The sequence below is a fragment of the Geotrypetes seraphini genome, chromosome 2, assembly GCF_902459505.1.
Source record: "Geotrypetes seraphini chromosome 2, aGeoSer1.1, whole genome shotgun sequence".
Lineage (NCBI taxonomy): Eukaryota > Metazoa > Chordata > Amphibia > Gymnophiona > Dermophiidae > Geotrypetes > Geotrypetes seraphini.
The window spans coordinates 344,958,821-344,978,878 of NC_047085.1; the positions used below are offsets into that span (position 1 = coordinate 344,958,821).

Here is a 20,058-nt window from a genome sequence, read left to right on the forward strand (position 1 = left end):
ATTTTAGTAGCCTTCCTCTAGACCAAAACATCGATCGCAATCGACTAGTCGATCACGAAGGCAACACGAATCGATCGCAGAGCATAGGATCTCTCCCTGCACTCCGCTGAAGCTGCTGCAAGGAAGGACCAGGCATGTGCAATTACACGCTACCGGCCAACAAGCCTTCCACCCGACGTCAATTCTGACGTCGGAGAGGAAGTTCCGGGCCAGCCGGGCAGCTCTGTCTCTTCTCCCCCTAAATGACACCTTCCAGAGTGTGTACGTGCAGATTGCTTTCTATTGCATGGTCGTACAGTTTTCTGAAAGCTTCTTTCTACGTATAAAACGGGTTTGGCACATGTCAAAAACTTTATAATAGTTCCCTCTTAGGGTCTTTCTGTGGGAAAATAGTTTTGAACCATAGAAACCTCAATATCTTCTGTCTTTTCTGCTGCCTCTGTTCATCTTCTCCATCCCTTTCTTTTTCTTGTCCTCTTCCCGGTCAATTTTCTTTGCCCTCCTTTTGTGTTTTATTTTTCTCTTTTCCATCCTCTTACTTATCAAAACACTTTGTTCAATAATTTAATAATCTATGACAGGTAGCCCTGTTGCTGTGGTGGGGAAGCAGGGAGAAATCGGCGACAGTGAGGGCAGAGAGAGAGAAAGAAAGAAAAAGTTGGGGGGGCAGGCAGGGAGAGAAGAAAAAAAAGTTGGACTCATGGAGGGACAGAGAGAGATGTTGGTTGTGGAATGGAATGAGTTCTGGAGGAGAGGAAGCATGCAGGAGGAAGAAAGAAAGCACAGTCAGAAGGAAGTGCAATCAGAGAGTCATGAAATCACCAGACAGCAAAGGTAGGAAAAATTATTTTATTTTCAATTTAGTGATCACAATGTGTCTGTTTTGCACTATGGCCCCCTTTTAATAAACTGCAATAACGGTTTTTAGCACAGGGAGCTACACTGAATGCCCCTCGCAGCTCCCTGCATTAAAAACTGCTATCACGGTTTAGTAAAATGGAGGGGGGTATATTTGTCTATTTTTGTATAGTTGTTACTGAGATGACATTGCATATTTTAAAGTCATCTGCCTTGACCTCTTTGAAAAAAAACCAACTATAAATGATAATTAACATTATCCCAGGACAAGCAGGCAGCATATTCTTGACTGATGGGTGACGGCACCGACGGAGCCCCGGTACGGACAATTTTAGAGTGATTGCACTCTAAGAACTTGGAAAGTTCTAGCAGGCCGCACCGCGCACGCGCGAGTGCCTTCCCGCCCGACGGAGGCGCGCGGTCCCCAGTTTCTTAGTTTCCGCGGAGCTAAGAAGTCGCACTTTTCAACGGCTGTTGAAAAGATTTTTTTCTGTCGCCTTCCCGCTCGCGAAATCTTTTTGGAAATTATATTTCCTTTTTTTCTTTTATTATTTTCTTTAAAAAAAAAAAAACAGTTTTTTTCTTTTTTCTTCATTTCGTCGGTTTTGCCCCGGCGGGGCCTGCTGCCGCCATCGAGGCCTCGGCCTTCGATTTGGCAGAAGCCGTTTTTCCTTTCATGCCCCCCCAGCCAGGTTTTAAAAAGTGCCAGCGGTGTGCACGGCCTATCTCTCTTACGGACCTGCACAATTGGTGCTTACAGTGCCTGGGTCCAGAGCATCAGGCTTCTACCTGCACCCGCTGTGCCACTTTGAAAAAACGTACATTAAAAAACCGACAAATCCAACAACGTTTGCTTTTCGGTGCCGATATGTCTGACCCTGCGACATCGACACCGGCATCGGCACCACCTCAGTCGGCACCCACTTCGTCGACGCCACGCAACACCGCGCCGGCGTCGCAACACTCAGGTAAGCCGGCTAAGAAGCCATCTCCGTTGGAGCATCCTCCGGTCTCAGTAGCAGCGAGTCCAATCCTGCCGACCTCGAGGCGCCCACGGAAGCGCTCCGCTCCTATTGAGGTGAGCCCCTCGACATCGGGTTCGTCATCCTCGGAGCGTAGAGCGGCACCACAGGTAGCGCAGAAGAAAAAGGCGGTACCGGTGCCTTCGCTGGACGAGCGGATTGCTGCTGTCCTGCAAGTGCAACTTAAGGAGCAGTTGCAACAACTCCTTCCCACACTTTTGACACCGAGCCTTCCAGTCCCGGTCCGGTCTGAGCCACCGGTACTGACAGTGGAGCGCCCTCTTTTATCGGCATCCACTTTGTCGGTACCGGTTCACACTGCTTCCTCGACTTCGATGCCAATCTTAGCACCGGAACCGAGAGCTCAACACCAGGCGGTGCAGACTTCGGTACCGACGCAGCATGTCACATCTCCTGGTACCGTGTCTATGAGGTCGGGTAAGTCGGCACGCAAAACCCGACACCTGGAACCCTCCACTCCGGAGTCTCGAGATCGTGGCTCTCAGATTCGGGACCCTGATTTGTGGGGTGACTCTGAAGAGCCCTTTCTCTCTGAGGGTGAGTGTTCCTCTGATGAAGAAGATCAACTTGTTGCTGATCCCTCTTCTAAGCAGGATTCCACATCTTTTACCTCTTTCTTAAAAGAGATGTGTGAATCTCTTTCTATTCCCTTGGAGGCTGAGTCGAAGAAATCCAAGGCATTCCTTGATGCTCTGGACTTTGACCAGCCTCCAAGGGAATTTCTCAAACTTCCTCTCTATGACATCTTAAGAGAGACTTTTTATAAAAATTTAGAGACTCCCCTGACTGTACCAGGAGCTCCTCGTAAATTGGACTCCTTATACAAGGTTATCCCTATTCCTGGTTTTGACAAACCTCAGCTCCCGCATGAGTCTCTTTTGGTAGAATCCACACTTAAGAAATCAGCGGGAGCTAGTGTGTATGCCTCAGTCCCTCCTGGCAGAGAAGGAAAAGCCATGGACAAATTTGGCAAACGTTTATATCAGAATGCCATGTTAGCCAATAGGTCAGGGAACTACGCTTTTCATTTTTCATTTTATTTAAAGCACCTCATTCAAAACATGGCTGCTTTTGAAAAGTACCTCCCTGACCGCAAGAAATCTGCATTTCATGCCTGTTCTTCCTCTCTTCTCCAGTTACGCAAGTTCCTAGTTCGGTCAATTTATGACACTTTTGAATTGACTTCTAGAGCCACGGCTATGTCTGTTGCCATGCGTCGGTTGGCATGGCTCAGAGTCTCAGAGCTCGATGTAAATCATCAGGACCGCCTAGTAAATGCTCCCTGCTTGGGTGATGAGCTCTTCAGAGAGTCCATGGATTCCACTACACAAAAGCTGTCTGCCCATGAGACTCGGTGGGATACTCTCCTGAAGACTAAGAAAAAGACTCCACCTGCTCGGCCTTTTCGCCAACAATCTGCCTACCAGCGCCGCTATGCTGCCCGTCCCTTGCCACCGGCTACTCAACAGCCTAGACGTCAGCGTCAGCAACAGCGACAACCACCGAGGCCAGCCCAGCAGTAACAGGTGAAGCCTCCTCCACCACAAAAGTCTACCCAACCCTTTTGACGTGGTTCTCCAAAGCATAGCCAGTATTCCACCTTCTGCCAATCTCCCTCGACCCATAGGAAGAAGTCTTTCTTGTTACACCAGCCGTTGGGAGAACATCACATCGAATCAGTGGGTCCTCAACATCATCCGCCACGGCTACTCTCTCAACTTTCAGACACGTCCTGCACAAAGTCTGCCAAGAGAATCTGCTTTGAACACCTCTCAGTCTTCTCTCCTTCTTCAGGAGGTTCAATCCCTCCTCCTCCTGAACGCCATAGAGGAAGTTCCTCTAGATCAGAAGGGGCAGGGATTCTACTCCCGTTATTTTCTGCTCCCCCAAAAAACAGGGGATCTCAGACCCATCCTAGATCTTCGCGATCTCAACAAATGCTTGGTCAAGGAGAAATTCAAGATGCTTTCTCTGGCAACTCTTTATCCTCTTCTCCATCAAAGCGACTGGCTATGCTCCCTCGATCTCAAAGAGGCATACACTCACATTCCGGTCAATCTGGCCTCCAGACAGTACCTCCGCTTCATGATCAATCATTGTCATTACCAATACAAGGTGCTGCCCTTCGGTCTTGCCTCCTCTCCAAGAGTGTTCACCAAATGTCTGATTGTGGTGGCTGCCTTTCTACGCTCTCACCACCTTCAAGTCTTTCCTTATCTGGACGATTGGTTAATCAAGGCCAATTCATCTCAAACAGTGCTCCTGGCCACCAACCAAACCATCCTGTTTCTACAGCTTCTGGGTTTCGAGATCAATCTACCCAAATCTCATCTCATCCCCACTCAGAGACTTCAATTCATTGGAGCGGTGCTGGACACAGTCCTCATGAGAGCATTCCTGCCGTCCAACCATCTTCAAACTCTTCAATCTCTATGTCAGCAGGTGCTTCCACAACGTTCCATCTCTGCCAAGCAAATGATGATACTCTTGGGTCACATGGCCTCCACAGTTCATGTCACGCCCCTCGCACGTCTTCACCTGCGCACTCCTCAATGGACACTAGCTACCCAGTGGTCCCAAGCGACGGATCCTTGCTCACGACACATATCTGTGACATTATCTCTTCGTCAGTCTCTACAATGGTGGTTGATATCCTCAAATCTCTCCAGAGGTCTTCTGTTTCATCTACCTCCTCATCAACTTGTCATCACCACCGACGCCTCCCCTTATGCCTGGGGAGCTCATTTGAACGAATTCCAAACTCAAGGACTTTGGACAGCCCAGGAAATGAAACATCACATCAATTTCCTGGAACTCAGAGCGATGTTTTATGCCCTCAAGGCCTTCCAACATCTTCTCTTTCCTCAGGTCCTCCTGCTGTGCACAGACAATCAAGTTGCAATGTACTACATCAACAAGCAGGGTGGGACAGGCTCTCGCCTCTTGTGCCAGGAAGCCCAGAAGATTTGGGCTTGGGCCACAGATCACCAACTATTCCTGAAAGCTATCTACATTCAGGGAGAACAGAATTCCTTAGCGGACAAGCTCAGCAGAATTCTCCAGCCTCACGAGTGGACACTCGATCCTTTAACTCTACAGTCCATCTTCGCTCAGTGGGGCACTCCTCAGATAGACCTCTTTGCAGCTTCTCACAATCACCAGCTGCCCCTATTCTGCTCCAGACTCTACTCCCCTCACCGTCTGGCAGCGGATGCATTTCTCCTCGATTGATCCAATCTGTTCCTGTACGCTTTCCCTCCTCTGCCTCTCATGTTACGAACCTTGTTCAAGCTCAAGAGGGAACGAGCCACCATGATTCTGATTACTCCACGGTGGCCCAGGCAACATTGGTTCTCCCTTCTACTTCAACTCAGTTCCAGGGAGCCTTTCCTTCTTCCACTGTTTCCTTCTCTGCTTACGCAACATCAGGAGACCCTTTTGCATCCCAACCTTCCGTCTCTGCACCTGACAGCTTGGTTTCTCTCGGGCTGACTTCTCATGATACTCTTTTGTCTCAGCCCGTTCGTTCCATTCTGGATGCCTCCAGGAAACCGGCCACTCTGCAATGTTACCATCAGAAGTGGACACGGTTTTCTTCCTGGTGTCTTCTTCATCATCATGATCCCACTTCCCTTGCAGTGGAGACCTTATTGGATTATCTTCTTTCTTTGTCTGACTCTGGCCTCAAGTCTACTTCCATCAGAGTCCACCTCAGTGCTATTGCTGCTTTTCATGAGCCAGTTCATGGAAAACTTCTCTCGGCTCATCCCTTGGTGTCCAGATTCATGCGGGGTCTTTTCAATGTGAAACCACCTCTCAAAGTCCCTCCGGTGATCTGGGATCTCAATGTGGTTCTTTCCGCCTTAATGAAGCCTCCTTTTGAACCTTTGGCTACCGCTCCTTTCAAGTTTCTCACTTGGAAGGTACTTTTCCTTATTGCTCTTACCTCTGCCAGGAGGGTCAGTGAGCTACATGCACTAGTTGCTGATCCACCTTTTACAGTCTTTCATCATGACAAGGTGGTTCTGCGTACACATCCAAAGTTTCTCCCTAAGGTTGCCTCGGAATTCCATCTCAACCAATCCATTGTTCTGCCTGTCTTCTTTCCGAAACCTCACTCTCATTCTGGAGAACAAGCTCTGCATACTTTGGACTGTAAGCAGGCTCTAGCTTACTATTTAGAGCGTACTAAGCCCCACAGATCAGCTCCCCAACTCTTTCTGTCCTTTGATCCGAATAAATTGGGACGTCCTGTTTCTAAACGTACGTTGTCTAATTGGCTGGCAGCATGCATTTCTTTCTGTTATGCTCAGACCGGACTGACACTGGAAGGTTCTGTCACGGCCCATAGAGTTCGAGCTATGGCAGCATCTGTGGCTTTCCTCCGCTCCACGCCTATTGAGGAAATCTGCAAGGCTGCTACTTGGTCCTCAGTTCATACTTTTACATCTCATTATTGTCTGGATGCTTTCTCCAGACGGGATGGACACTTCGGCCAATCTGTTTTACAAAATTTGTTTTCCTAATGGCCAACCTTCCCACCATCCCTCTTTTTGTTAGCTTGGAGGTCACCCATCAGTCAAGAATATGCTGCCTGCTTGTCCTGGGATAAAGCACAGTTACTTACCGTAACAGGTGTTATCCAGGGACAGCAGGCAGATATTCTTGCGTCCCACCCACCTCCCCGGGTTGGCTTCTTAGCTGGCTTATCCTAACTGGGGACCGCGCGCCTCCGTCGGGCGGGAAGGCACTCGCGCGTGCGCGGTGCGGCCTGCTAGATCTTTCCAAGTTCTTAGAGTGTAATCACTCCAAAATTGTCCATACCGGGGCTCCGTCGGTGCCGTCACCCATCAGTCAAGAATATGTGCTTTTTCTCTGCTTACAGAGTGCTTTATGTTTTTTAAAATATTTATTGTTGGTAGATCATTTTTGACTTGGTCATTTTAAAAGTAGCTCACAAGCCAAAAAAAGTGTGGACACCCCTGCTCTAGACCAACTCCATCTTTTTCATATCTTTTTCAACGTGCAGTCTCCAGAATTGCACACAATATTCTAAATGAGGTCTCACCAGAGTCTAATACAGGGGCATCAATACCTCTTTTTTACTACTGGCCATACCTTTCCATATGCACCCTAGCATCCTTCTAGCTTTCGCCATCACCTGTTTGGCCACCTTAAGATCATCACATACAATTACATGCATATCCCGCTCTCCTGTCATGCACATAAGTTCTTCACTCCCTATCCTCTACCGTTCCCTCAGGTTTTTGCAGCCCAAATGTATGACCTTGCATTTCTTAGCATTAAAGTTTTTTGAGTGAATGCTCTATTGAGGGAACATACTGAAGACACAACCTATGTAAAAATGGCAGGAAACAAAGATCAGACTTCAATTAAGCAATCAATTCACGAATGCCCGAATTAGAAAACTTGTTATCCCATCATTTTCTACTTACAAATAAAATTTTATTGCCAAGATTAAGTTTCACTATTGATCTCACCAGAGGAACTTGAAGTTTCATCTTTCTTCTCATCTTCCTCCTTGTCGTTTTCACCTCCGGTTTCAGCCCCTGCTTCCCTATCACTATCTGTGTCCTTTGCTTCTGACGCATTAATTGTTGGTGTGCTAGGTCTGCTGGTGCTGTTCGGAAGTCTTCCCCTTCGACGGCCACCTGGACGCTTTGGTGGCGTTTTTATCCGTTCTGCTGTCAAAGCTGCTGCAAATTCCCTTGCTCCCTCCTAAAACAAATGACAGTTTCCATACTTGTTTCAAATATAAAGCTGGGTTTTTTGCTTTATTGTCATGCAAATACAAACTATACAACTTCACAATGTGCACAGAATGTTTTCATTCAAAACATGCATTTATACTTATAGATTATTATTCAGTTTGTAGCCAGGATGCTTTTGAGTCCATTGAAAGGCTAAAGTTTTGAACATTAAGTAGACAGGAAACAGGATCTTTAGAAAGCTAGATTTACTTGGCCTCAAGGAGCCATAGCAGCATAGATGTAGAGAAAAGCCAGTCTGAACGTTCAATAAGAAAATAATTCAGAAATAGTTTTCCAGAAGTTATCACTCATTCCAAATGAATTGAGGTAGTCCACAAATAAAACATATAATACTATATTAAGAGAAAATATCAACTTAACTGATATTTGCTCTTTATTATAACAGTTTATCAACAGGCCAGATACACATCTATAATGATATTCTACTAAATTTGTCTAAAAGAGGAAAGAATCTGCAGCAAAGATCTAAGTTATAATTATGTCAGACAGGAATGCAAATGAATATGCCAAGCACTTGAAGTTATTTTTTACATTGTTCACTTATTTCATTTTGTGCATGTCAACTAACCAGTTGTAAGTTCTAGCAGGCTATGACAAAAGCTTGTAGGAACCTACAAGCTGCAATAGTAACTTAAAAAGGTTCTCTGTTAGTAGACTATATTATTAGTAAATTGCCCATGACCCCTCTTAGATATTTTCACCTTTGGCTCAGGACATCTAACAGTTCTCAGTAAATAAGGTTTATTCCATGTAGCATATTGATGATGGGACCAATTGTCCTGCTGCTTCCTGCCAGGTTGAACATCACTGCACTTAATGAAAAGAGAAAAAAAAATGATAATCTAAAAAACAAATCTGCCACCACTTTTGCACTCATTTGTTTAAACTTAATAAAAGCTTTAAGCATGTTAAACCTTGAGCTCATTTCTCTGAGGAAATGAAAGGGAGAAAAGTGTTGCAGATTAAGATTTCTCAAGTTCAATTGCATGAGTATCAAAGCCAAATTTAACAAGATATGCTGGAGACCAAAGTCATACTTTTTTTTTTTTTTTTCTAATTCTTTATTTAAACAAACACTGTGCACACTCTTGACTACTTCATAAGTGTAATTGAAAAGATTCTTATCCTAAGGCAAATATTTTTAAAAAAATTTTTCTTAAAAACTGCAAAGGGCTCTAGTGAGGTAGTAAAGCTGTACCTTCAAAAAGAGGCACTTTGGGACTGAAACCACTTCTTCCCACCAGAGCATTACAACTGTTTTTCTCTGGTGCGTTATCTATCAATAAAGGCTGATTTTCAAGCTCTACCCTTCAGCGAAGTTACTTACCTGTAGCAGGTGTTCTGCAAGGAGAGTAAGACAGGAATCCTTACATCTGGGTGACAGTGCAGATGCTACCCAGCGTGTAAAAGCTTTGGTACCACTGTGCATTTGCAGGTGCCTTCCTGCCCAACCCATGAGCACTGGCCCCCTCAGCAACATAAAATAGCTAAGAAAGAATTCAATTCCTAGGGAAGGTGAGTTTTAAGGATACCTTTCTGCTGTCTTTAGAGAACATGTGCTACAGGTAAGTAACTTTGCTTTCTCTGAGGACAAGCAGGACACAGAATTCTTACATCTGGGAATCCCTAGCTAACAGGCTCACCAAAAACAACAGTAGAACAACGGTGAGTCTGTCTATAACCAATCAATCTCAAAGAAATAGAAACTGGCTGTAGAGATGTAGCCTAAAACTGTATAAAATGGGACCTAGGAGGGTGTAGTTGGATTCTAGACATCAAAACATTCTGCAGGGCTGTCTGACCAAATCAATTGTTGCATCACGTATCCTGCTCTTGGCAGCAATGAAATGTGAATGTGTGGACTGAAAACCACAATGCAGTTTTGCAAATCTTATCAATGGAAGATGGCTTCAGCTACCGATAGTCATGGCTCTGTCATTATGACTGATATGACCCTCTAGAGTCATCCCAGACTAGGTATAAATAAAGGAGATGCAATCTGCTAGTCAACTGAATAAAGTGTGCTTACCAATGGCTGTTCCCATCCTGTTGGGATCAAAAGAAACAAAAGGTTGGATGGACTGTCTATGGACTCTAGTGCACTCCAGATAAAAGGCCAAGGCTCATTTGTAAACTAAGTTATGCCTTGCACTTTAGCCGGGATGGGCATGCGGTTCTGGGAAGAATGTTGGCAGAATGACTGACTGATTGATTAAGATGCAAATCTGACATCATCTTAGGAAAAAAACTTAGGATGTATGTGGAGAGCTACCCTATTATGGTGGAATCTTGTATAAGGTAGAAGAAGTACTAAGGCCTGAAGCTCATGACCACCACCAAAAACAAGACCTTCCAGGCCAGGTACTTCAGCTGATAGGAGTCTAGAGGTTCAAAAGGCACTTTCATCAGCTAGGTAAGAACGACATTGAGATCCCAAGACACCATAAGAGGTTTGAGAGGGGGCTTTGTCAACATCAAACCTCGCATGAAAAAACAACTAGAGGTTGTTCAGAGATGGACTTGTCCTTCACACAAGAACAATAAACACTAATTGCAGAGGTGAACCCTTACAGACTTGGTCTTCAAACCAGACTCAGATAGTTGTAGGAAGTACTCAAGCAGTTTTTATGTAGGACAAAAAGGATCTAGGGCCTTGCCCTCGCATTGGACAGCAAACTTCACCATTTCAATGAACACCACCAGAAGCCAGTAATGCAAGAAGGCAAATTCTACGCTCTCAACATCCAGACCATGAGGGCTAGGGTCTAGAGGTTGGTATGCAGAATGGACACCTAGTTCTGAGTGATAAGGGTCCGAAAATAGTGAAAGTTCAAAAGTAGAGGGAAGTAGATCTGTCTCAGTCAGTAATGTGCAACTGAGATCATGGTTTCCTGATCTTGTTTGATTTTCAACAGTTTCCCCTATTAGAGAAATGGGAGGAAATACATTCAGCAGACATTCCCCACCATTGTGGGATGAAGGCATCCAGTGAGTCTACTGTGTGACCTGGATCTGGAACAGCACTGAGCGATTTTGTTGTAGAGATGAGTGGCAAAGATTTCAACCAAGAGAGTATCAGGCTTCACACAAGAGTACAGCAGATCTGTTTGGAGATTTGATAATACATTGCTTGCGGACACAAAATTTTTCCAATTTAATATATCGGATGAAATCTCCATGGAAAATTTATGGGATGCCTTTAAGGCTACATGAGAGGTAATATTATTTCATATTCTGCTTATATTAGAAAACAATTCCCAACTTTTTTTTGACCAAATATTTGTTCTGAGTTCTTAGGTTGAGGACAGGGCAAAATTGCCCCATTTTCTTGGTTTCAAAAAAATACCTGGAATAGAATCCCTGCCCTTCCTGCCCTGGTGGGACAAGCTCAAGTGCATAGGCCTGTAGATGGGCACAGAGTTCTTCTGCAAGTAACTACTCATGCCAAATGCTGAGAAGAGGCACTTATGGTGGGCAATTTGGAGGTGTCTGCTGCCAATTGAGAGCGTATCCAGGAGTACCCCCCTATCAGAGGTTAAAAGAAGGCCACCAAGAAAGCTAAAAATTCAGCCTCCTCCTACCATCAGATTGTCTGAAACAGATACTTTGACGAAGGCTATACTCTCCTGAAGCCAGTCAAAAGCTTACCCCTGCTTTTGTCTGGGGAGTAGGCTGTAGCTTCTGTGGGCCTTAGGGCGTTGGGCTTTGGATTGCTGCAAGGGACAAATAAAAATAGTAAACCTACGCCTTTGAGAATAGTAGGAACTACAAGACCTGTCAGAAAACCTCCTATTTGAAGAAGACACAGAAGGAAACTGAAGAACCATGGGGTGGACGGAGACGTGCATAGATGGATCAGAAACTGGTTAGAAGGTAGGAAACAGAGGGTAGGGGTGAAGGGCCACTACTCAGACTGGAGAAAGGTCACGAGTGGTGTTCCGCAGGGCTCGGTGCTTGGGCCACTGCTTTTTAACATATTCATAAATGATCTAGAAACAGGGACGAAGTGTGAGATAATAAAATTTGCGGACGACACCAAACTATTTAGTAGAGCTCGGACAAAGGAGGACTGCGAAGAATTGCAAAGAGACTTGGACAAACTAGGGGAATGGGCAGAGAGATGGCAGATGAAATTCAATGTTGGGAAGTGTAAAGTATTGCATGTGGGAAGCAAAAACTCGAGGTATAATTATGCGATGGGAGGGAAGTTTTTGAATGAGAGTGCCCAAGAAAGGGACTTGGGGGTGATGGTAGACATGACAATGAAGCCGACAGCACAGTGCGCAGCTGCCGCTAAGAGAGCGAATAGAATGCTAGGTATAATCAAGAAAGGTATTACAACCAGAACGAAAGAAGTTATCCTGCCGCTGTATCGGGCAATGGTGCGCCCACATCTTGAGTACTGCGTCCAGTATTGGTCACCGTACCTTAAGAAGGATATGGCATTGCTCGAGAGAGTTCAGAGGAGAGCAACACGACTGATTAAGGGGATGGAAAGCCTTTCATATGCTGAGAGATTGGAAAAACTGGGACTCTTTTCCCTAGAAAAGAGAAGATTAAGAGGGGATATAATAGAGACTTACAAGATCATGAAGGGCATAGAGAGAGTAGAGAGGGACAGACTCTTCAAACTTTCAGAGAATAAAAAAACAAGAGGGCATTCGGAAAAGTTGAAAGGAGGCAAATTCAAAACTAATGCTAGGAAATTCTTCTTTACACAACGGGTGGTGGACACCTGGAATACAATTCCAGAGGAAGTTATAGGGCAGAGTACAGTACTGGGGTTTAAGAAAGGTTTGGACAAATTCCTGCTGGAAAAGGGGATAGAGGGGTATAGATAGAAATTTACTGCACAGGTCCTGAACCTGTTGGGCCGCCGCGTGAGCGGACTGCTGGGCGCGATGGACCTCGGGTCTGACCCAGCGGAGGCATTTCTTATGTTCTTATAAGGAGGCTGCCAGGACAGGGATTGGATGTTATCAATACATTTTTTTAATGGTCAGCAACCTCCTCCAACTTGTTCCCAAAGATTGTCTCCCTACCAAGGAATGTCTTCTAACCTCTCCTGAAGCGCAGGTTCAAGGTCAAAGATGGGAGCCATGAGAGTTTGTACATCCTTACACCTAAAGTGAAGAGTCTAGATGCAATGGCAAAAGTGTTGTATGTGTCCCTGGCCAAATATCAGACACTCCTCCCATCTTTTGGCTATCTGGCAAAGCTCAGCAGCCTGTTTCCATGGGGAATGTGATTGCAAAGTCTAGCACACTAGAGAGCAAAAACTTTAAGTAGATGCTTATGTAGAGCTAGTAATCCTGGATGTAGGAGACTAGCATCAAGGCCTGATAAGCCTTTCTCCCAAAAGAGTGTAGGTTCTAGGTCTTTACCAGGGAGTACCAAGGCATGAGACCTAGCCCTTTTGAGTACAGATTCAACCACCAGAGTGGTGTGGTAACTGAGCCCTCTCTAATCTGGAAATCTTCTGGATCCTTACACTTAGAAATGGATGGTGAAACACAAATACTGTAGTTTTGTGAATCAGCCACAAAGCAGATAAATGAAAATGGAAGTACTGATGCTGACATATGGGTTGCCATGGATTTGCACATTAGGGAAAAATATTAATTTATCAGTGAGCTTGAAAAACAATCATGCTACTCTAATGTAAAAAGAACCATTTATGATGCAAAATACTAACTGCTTTAACAGGAGATTGTGTGTGTGTGTGGGGGGGGGCGTGAGGTGAGGGGGGGGGATAACTACTGAGCTTTACCAGCTCTCCTGTGACTAATTAGAATTATTACAGCCAGCTGATGCTGTAGTTTACAGACAAAGGGCCTAATAGGGTATCTGGAAATGTCTATTCCCCCCAACAAGCACTGAGAACAGGAAGGCTCCCTTAATGAATACTAGTACAATTTGCACCAGATGCACCTTTCAAGCTTCTCAAGTTTAGTGAGTCAAAGCAAAATAAAAGGTATCTTATTTTAAATTTTCACTTACAAATTCACACACAAAAGAAAGATTTGCTTGATATTAGCAAAGTAATATGATGCTCAGAAAGATCAAACTAAGGGGATGCTCAGGGAAGCAACTTCTCCAGTTAAGCATGCTTCTAGTTTAGTTTCTGTGAGCATTATATTACTTTGGTAAGTTGTCTCTAAAGAAATAACAATTTAGATTTATATAGCTCCTTGAACAAAGTATTTCAAATATCAAAATTATTTATAGTTATCTCTCATTTATACTATATGTGCCAGAATAATCATATGAACATGAACTGTTTTTGGTTATTTTTTAATCTAAAGATTGGGGCAAAACATTAATCTCTTACCTATTAATATTTCCCCCAAAGAAATATATTTCAGAGATTCAAATTTATGGCCCACATGGCCTGTTGTATTGTCCTGAAGGAATCTCCAGAGCTGGGCATTCTATACTTTTGATTATTGACGCCAGACTACCACAAAACTACCAGTAATTCATTCCAGTGTGTGAATCTCCGCGAGTGGGTATATGAATAAGTAATTTTTTCTCCAGAAAGTAAGATATACTGCACAAATTTATGATCAGCAAATGTTTTATATTAAGAAAGCTAAGGGTGACAGGATTTGTGTGCTTACTGAATAGGACAGAAGACAAAGGAATGCAACAGAGCACAGTAGAATTATATACAGGAATTAAATTATGCAATCCTTGCACATAATTTCCCTTCCTAACTTAGCTCTGCCTCATTTTCTTGTCACATATGTACATTGTGAACATGCATGCATTTTTACCTATAAGAGTGGTGGGAGAGAGGTTAGGGGGTGAAAGAGGGACACACGATCACACTGCTTTCTTGAGAAAGACATAACCAGTTATGAATAAAATGCCCTTAGGAGGACATACTCTATGTGGCAGAAACCAAACAGTTCACATAAATCCATGAAGCCCAGAGGAAAACTGAAGTGGCATATACTCCAGAGAAGATGCTGAATGGCATTAAAATCACCATTCATGAAAACAGGAACATGGAAGGAGATTATAATAAATGCATAAGCACAAGAGGTGGCACATTAAAGATAAGCCTTGGCATGCTAAATAAAAAAAATTGTTTGGGAAGAAAGAAAGTCATAAAAGAAAGAGGTCAAGAAAATTCCACTCATAAGGAGAAAACCCAACACAGCTTGGTGGAAAAGAAGGATCCATTATCTGGGTAGACACAAAATGATTTATTATCATAATACTTAATTGCAATATCCAAATCAAACTTCCAATGCAGAAAAGTTCATGTTGGTTGGACAAAAACAGGTCCCAACATGGTCCATGTTTCGGCAAACTGCCTTCCTCAGGAGTCCTTAAAGAGAAATCAACAGCAAAGGCATAAAGGATGATATAAACCGAGTCTCTTGTTTTGGAAGCAATGATGTATCTCCAAGACATGTCAATGTTGTTTGATGATTTTCTTAACTGTATGTCCAGTAAATAAATAACAAGTCTTCACAGCGTTTCAATATACATTTGGAGTAACTTTTACAGCAGAAAACTTGTACATTCTGAAGGGTGACCCCTGCTTTTGAATTTGGCAGTCATAATAATAACAGCTTGCTTTTCTCAGTCAGCACCTTCTCATACATTGTTGCTTCCAGAACAAAAGATCCACTGTTGTTCTCTCACGTGATGAAAATCTTAGGAACAAATTAGTACCCTCTGCACTCCCAGATGTACTTTAAACTATGCAACAGCATTCAAGCCATACTGCATGTGGGTCCTATTCTGTTTATCATCATACATCCAACAACTGGGAGGACATATAGATTAAATTTTTCAAGTAATTCTATAACAAGTCAGGTATTGTCATCTGTTTATGTAATCTACATGGACAAAACAAAAAGAATATCAGCACAAGTTTATTCACCTTAAATTAAAGATGAAAGTGTCAAAAACAGATTAGCTAACTAATAAGCAAATTAAATTATCCTACCAGAAGCTGATAACAGTGAGCTCCACAGGGTTTACCATCAACTGCAGTTTCTGTGTTTTTTCCGTTTGTAAGTGTTGGGGGTTGCATGAAAAGCTGTTAAAAAAAAGTTTTAAACTTAAAAAAAAAAAAAATCTGCTACAAGTGTTCATAAAATAGTTTCAAAAAGCCTACCTTCCAAGTATGTGTGGCCTAGCCACCTGCTGGGAAAATGGCCAGCCAATTCACCTTCCAGGTGTTATTTCACAATTGCTCAAACAATTAATCCAATCCAATATAGCAAACATAAATAACACAACATAACATAAATGTTTGTTTATATACCGCATTAGCCTTTCGGCTAATTGAAGATACACTTTAAAAAATACACTCCTACATTTAAGAATCATTTCTCAAGCATCTTTTCCTTAGTTATGGTAATATGCTGCCTCAGTTAGACTTGCAAGTTACCAGCTTAAAAAGGTCACTTCAACTTCAGTTCTGAAATGATCCCTGAAAGTTTACACTGCTAAAAAGAGAAAAAATAGACATTTACATTATTTTTTCTGGGCATCATTCAGCCAAATTCAAAATGCATGAGGTAAGCAAATACCAACTGAATTTGCTGTTTAGAAATGTCTCATGCAGTAAAAAAGATCTGGCTTAAAATTTCTGATATTCACTTGATATTGATAAGTATTCAGATAACATAGAAATGGTCTACCTAGACATCTGTCGACAGCAAAAGAAGAAAACCCCACCACTTCCACAGTGAATGGAAAGACCAAATATCAAAAGAAACTGTGGAAAAGATATTCTTGATGCAGGCATTTATTCAGTCAATTGAAAGATGCAATAAAATCCACCAATGCCTAGGATAAAAAAAGAACCCAACAAATATGATTGTAGGTATAAGTGTAAAAACTATTAATGATAATAGGTGAATGAGGTAAGAGTGTAAAATGTTGAGTGACTGTTACATATGCAGGTGGCAAAAGCGACAAACAAAAAAACAAAATTAGAAGGGATATAGATTAGGCTTTCACCGTCTTCATGTATATCATTCACTCATCCACTCATCATTTTACACTCATACCTCATTCACCTATTATCATTAATAGTTTTTACACTCATACTTCATTCACATATTATCATAAACTCCCCATCACCGTAGATCGCTGGCAGGAGGGTTGCCCAATCCCTCCTGCCAGAACCCCCCCTCCTCCTGCCAGTAGATCACCAGCAGGAGGAATGCACAATTCCTCCTACTGTACCCTATCCATAGATCTCCCAGCTCACCCCCGGACCTCCGTACCCCCCAATAGAACCCCTCCTAACCCCACCCAAACTCCTCTCTAACCTTTTTCAATGGCTGGCAGGTCAGGTCCTCCCTCCGGCTTGCCTGCCTCTGTCTGAATGGCGGGCCTGCCCTTCTCTGGTGCATTGTGGGATACACCAAGGAGGGGCCTAAGGCTTGATCTACGGGATGGAAGAGAGTTGCCAGGCAGGAGGGACTGGGCATTGCTCCTGTTGCAATTGTTTGGGGGAGGGGAGGAATGGGCAGCCGCGGTCACTAAACTTATCATAGCAGGGAGATCCCTTACTGTGATAAGCTCAGCAGTCGCATCTACTTACATTGTAGGCCTGCATTTTGCTGGCCTACATTATATGCATCTCCCGCTGGCCTAGGGAGACGCATACAGCCGCCTAGGTCCATCTAAGTCTACTTCTGGGCCAAACCACGCCCACGCCTAGCCTTAGGCGAGCTTAGGCAGGCTTGCGTGCTTCCCTAGGCTCCCGGAAGAGCCCCCAATGTAGGTGGAGTTTTGGGTTTTTTTTTAAACATGCATCCCAATTGGCTGGTTAGACAGCGATAGGACACCTACTGCTGCTTACAATTGGGACGCCGTTTATAGAATCCGGGCCTTTGCTCCAGATATTTCTTGGTCTCAGCGCACATCACTTTGCCCTTTGCCTCAATAGCAAATGTCTTTGACTCATGTGTGGTATGATTCACCAGAGCCCACTTCTCTGGATACTGACCCTCCTTCTCAAATGCAGACATCAATGCAGTAAGGTTACCTGGAAGAATACTCCTATCCAAAATTTCTTCAAAAGGTGTCTAGTCTGCTAAGTCTTAACCAGTCTGTCTTGCCACTTAATAAAAAAAGATTTTCAAGCAATCCTTCAATTTTGCTAAACTCCTTCTACAGGTTTCATTCCCCGCACCCCACTCCCCCCCCCCCCCAAGGTCCACCAGGTACTACAAGATCTATAGAGAGCTAATTGGCAAAAACTACAATCGGTTTCCATGGCTTCCAAAAGGCTAGAACTGAAATATAGAGTTGAGAAAGCGCCGGAACATGACTTACAACACCTGCCACATTAGGGCTCCATGCTCATATCAAAAACCATGGCCCATCAATTACAAATCCTACATTTCCAGTACTCCATCCTACAACAATTGGAAGCGGCTTCCCCAGAGGAAATTCCAAACCTTTATATAGCATTACAAGAGTCTACTTTTCATTTGATAAAAACTATGATGCTTATAATATGACTTCAAGAATTTTTGCAGTAGCCATTGTGGCGTGTCGCAGAGCCTGACCTCAAAACCTCTGACCTTCGGGTAGATCTTCATGACAAATTAGCTGACACCCCCAGTCTGGGAGATAGTCTATTTGGAGAAAAAGTGAAGGCTACAGTGTCACAGCTTACGGAAGATTCTACAGCTATGTATGAGCTCTCCGCGCACTCTATAGATCAATCCCAGCCTCATCGCAGATCTGCTAATCCTTCATCTTATCGCAGATCATATCATCAACAATTTTTCAATAGTATCCTCGGAGGCGCTTCACTCCTTATGCCAGGACCACGAGGACCCAGACTTCTTCATTTGTTCAAAAGAAACATCCAAGAGAGTGTAAGAGCTATCAGCTACCAAACTTCCTCCGCTCAAACCAGCTCCTACTTTTTGACCCTCTACCAATAGAGGGGGGTGACTAACCAATTTTTTCCCAGCATGGAAAATCATCACAACAGACTCTTGGCTTCTCACGATAATTTCACAGGGATACTCTTTCAATTTCCTTCCGAGTCATCCTCACTCTTATCTTCTGCCTCCATCCAACATTCCGCATCATCGTATACCTCAACAAAGGAAATCTCCTTGTTGCTTCAAAATAATGCCATAGAAGATGTTTCCAAACAGTAACATTACCAGGGATTTTATTCAAGATTTTTCCTCATTCCCAAGAAAACGCACGACCTCCGTCATATTCGCGATCTTTGTCCCCTAAATGCAAACCTCAAGAAAGAAAAATATCATATGATTTCACTTCCAGCAGTTCCTCCTCTTCTAAGACAACACAATTGGTTAGTCGTGTTGGATCTCAAAGATGCTTATTCATCCTTCCCATGGAAATTTCTAAGATTTTGATGCCTCAATAAACATTACTAGTACAAAGTTCTGCCTTTCGGCCTATCTTCAGCCCCATATGTGTTCACAAGCAGTATAAATTCCAGTACCTGAAGATTAGAGGATAGCCAATGTTACGCCGATTTTTAAAAGGGTTCCAGGGGAGATCCGGAAAATTACAGACCGGTAAGCCTCACTTCAGTGCCAGGCAAAATGGTGGAAACAATTATAAAAAATAAAATTGTGAAACACGTAGACAAACATGATTTAATGAGATGGAGTCAGCATGGGTTCAGCCAACGGAAATCTTGCCTCACCAATTTGCTTGACTTCTTTGAAGGTGTGAATAAACATGTGAATAAAGGTGAGCCAGTTGATGTAGTGTATCTAGATTTTCAGAAAGCTTTTGATAAAAGTTCCTCATGAGAGGCTCCTGAGAAAATTAGAGTCATGGGATAGGTGGCAAAGTTCAGTTCTGGATTAAGAATTGGTTATCAGATTTTTTTTTTAATTTAATCATTTTTATTAGTTTTATGCAATCAACTTATACAAAGTGCAACACTTATATTATCAAAATTCAACAAACAACACTTTTCATACTATGTCAAATTTATGAAACATCTTTAATCCCCCATCCACCCAATCCCTGACCTGGATGTGTATTAAATGATATGTTTAGAACAAAATAATATGAATCCATCTTAAATTTTAATGATGCCTAATAAACAAATCCAATGGGCTCCAAATCTTAAATAATCAGATTCAACTTTTTGCTCTGCCAACTTTAGACGATCCCAATTCTTCCAGTTTCTTGTGAATAATTGTAACCCAACTCCATAACAAGAAGTCTATCTTTATAATCATCATGGGGATTTTTAGGCATCAATGAGGTACCGAATAAAACAATTCCATACGATAATGGAATAGAAACTTCTAGAATTGAAGTAATTTTGCTCCATATAGATTTCCAAAAAGCCTGAATCTGTGGGCAATGAAATAATAGATGAT

At 43.1% G+C, this 20,058-nt stretch overlaps 1 protein-coding gene across 1 annotated transcript in view; it reads right to left on the reverse strand.

Annotated features, from left to right (window-relative positions):
- Positions 1–20,058, reverse strand: part of EZH2 (enhancer of zeste 2 polycomb repressive complex 2 subunit) — a 378,737-nt gene that overhangs the window by 117,061 nt on the left and 241,618 nt on the right. The window contains 4 exon segments of the mRNA XM_033930316.1: positions 7,403–7,640; positions 8,395–8,505; positions 15,657–15,716; positions 15,718–15,749. Coding sequence (XP_033786207.1) covers positions 7,403–7,640; positions 8,395–8,505; positions 15,657–15,716; positions 15,718–15,749 — 441 coding nt within the window.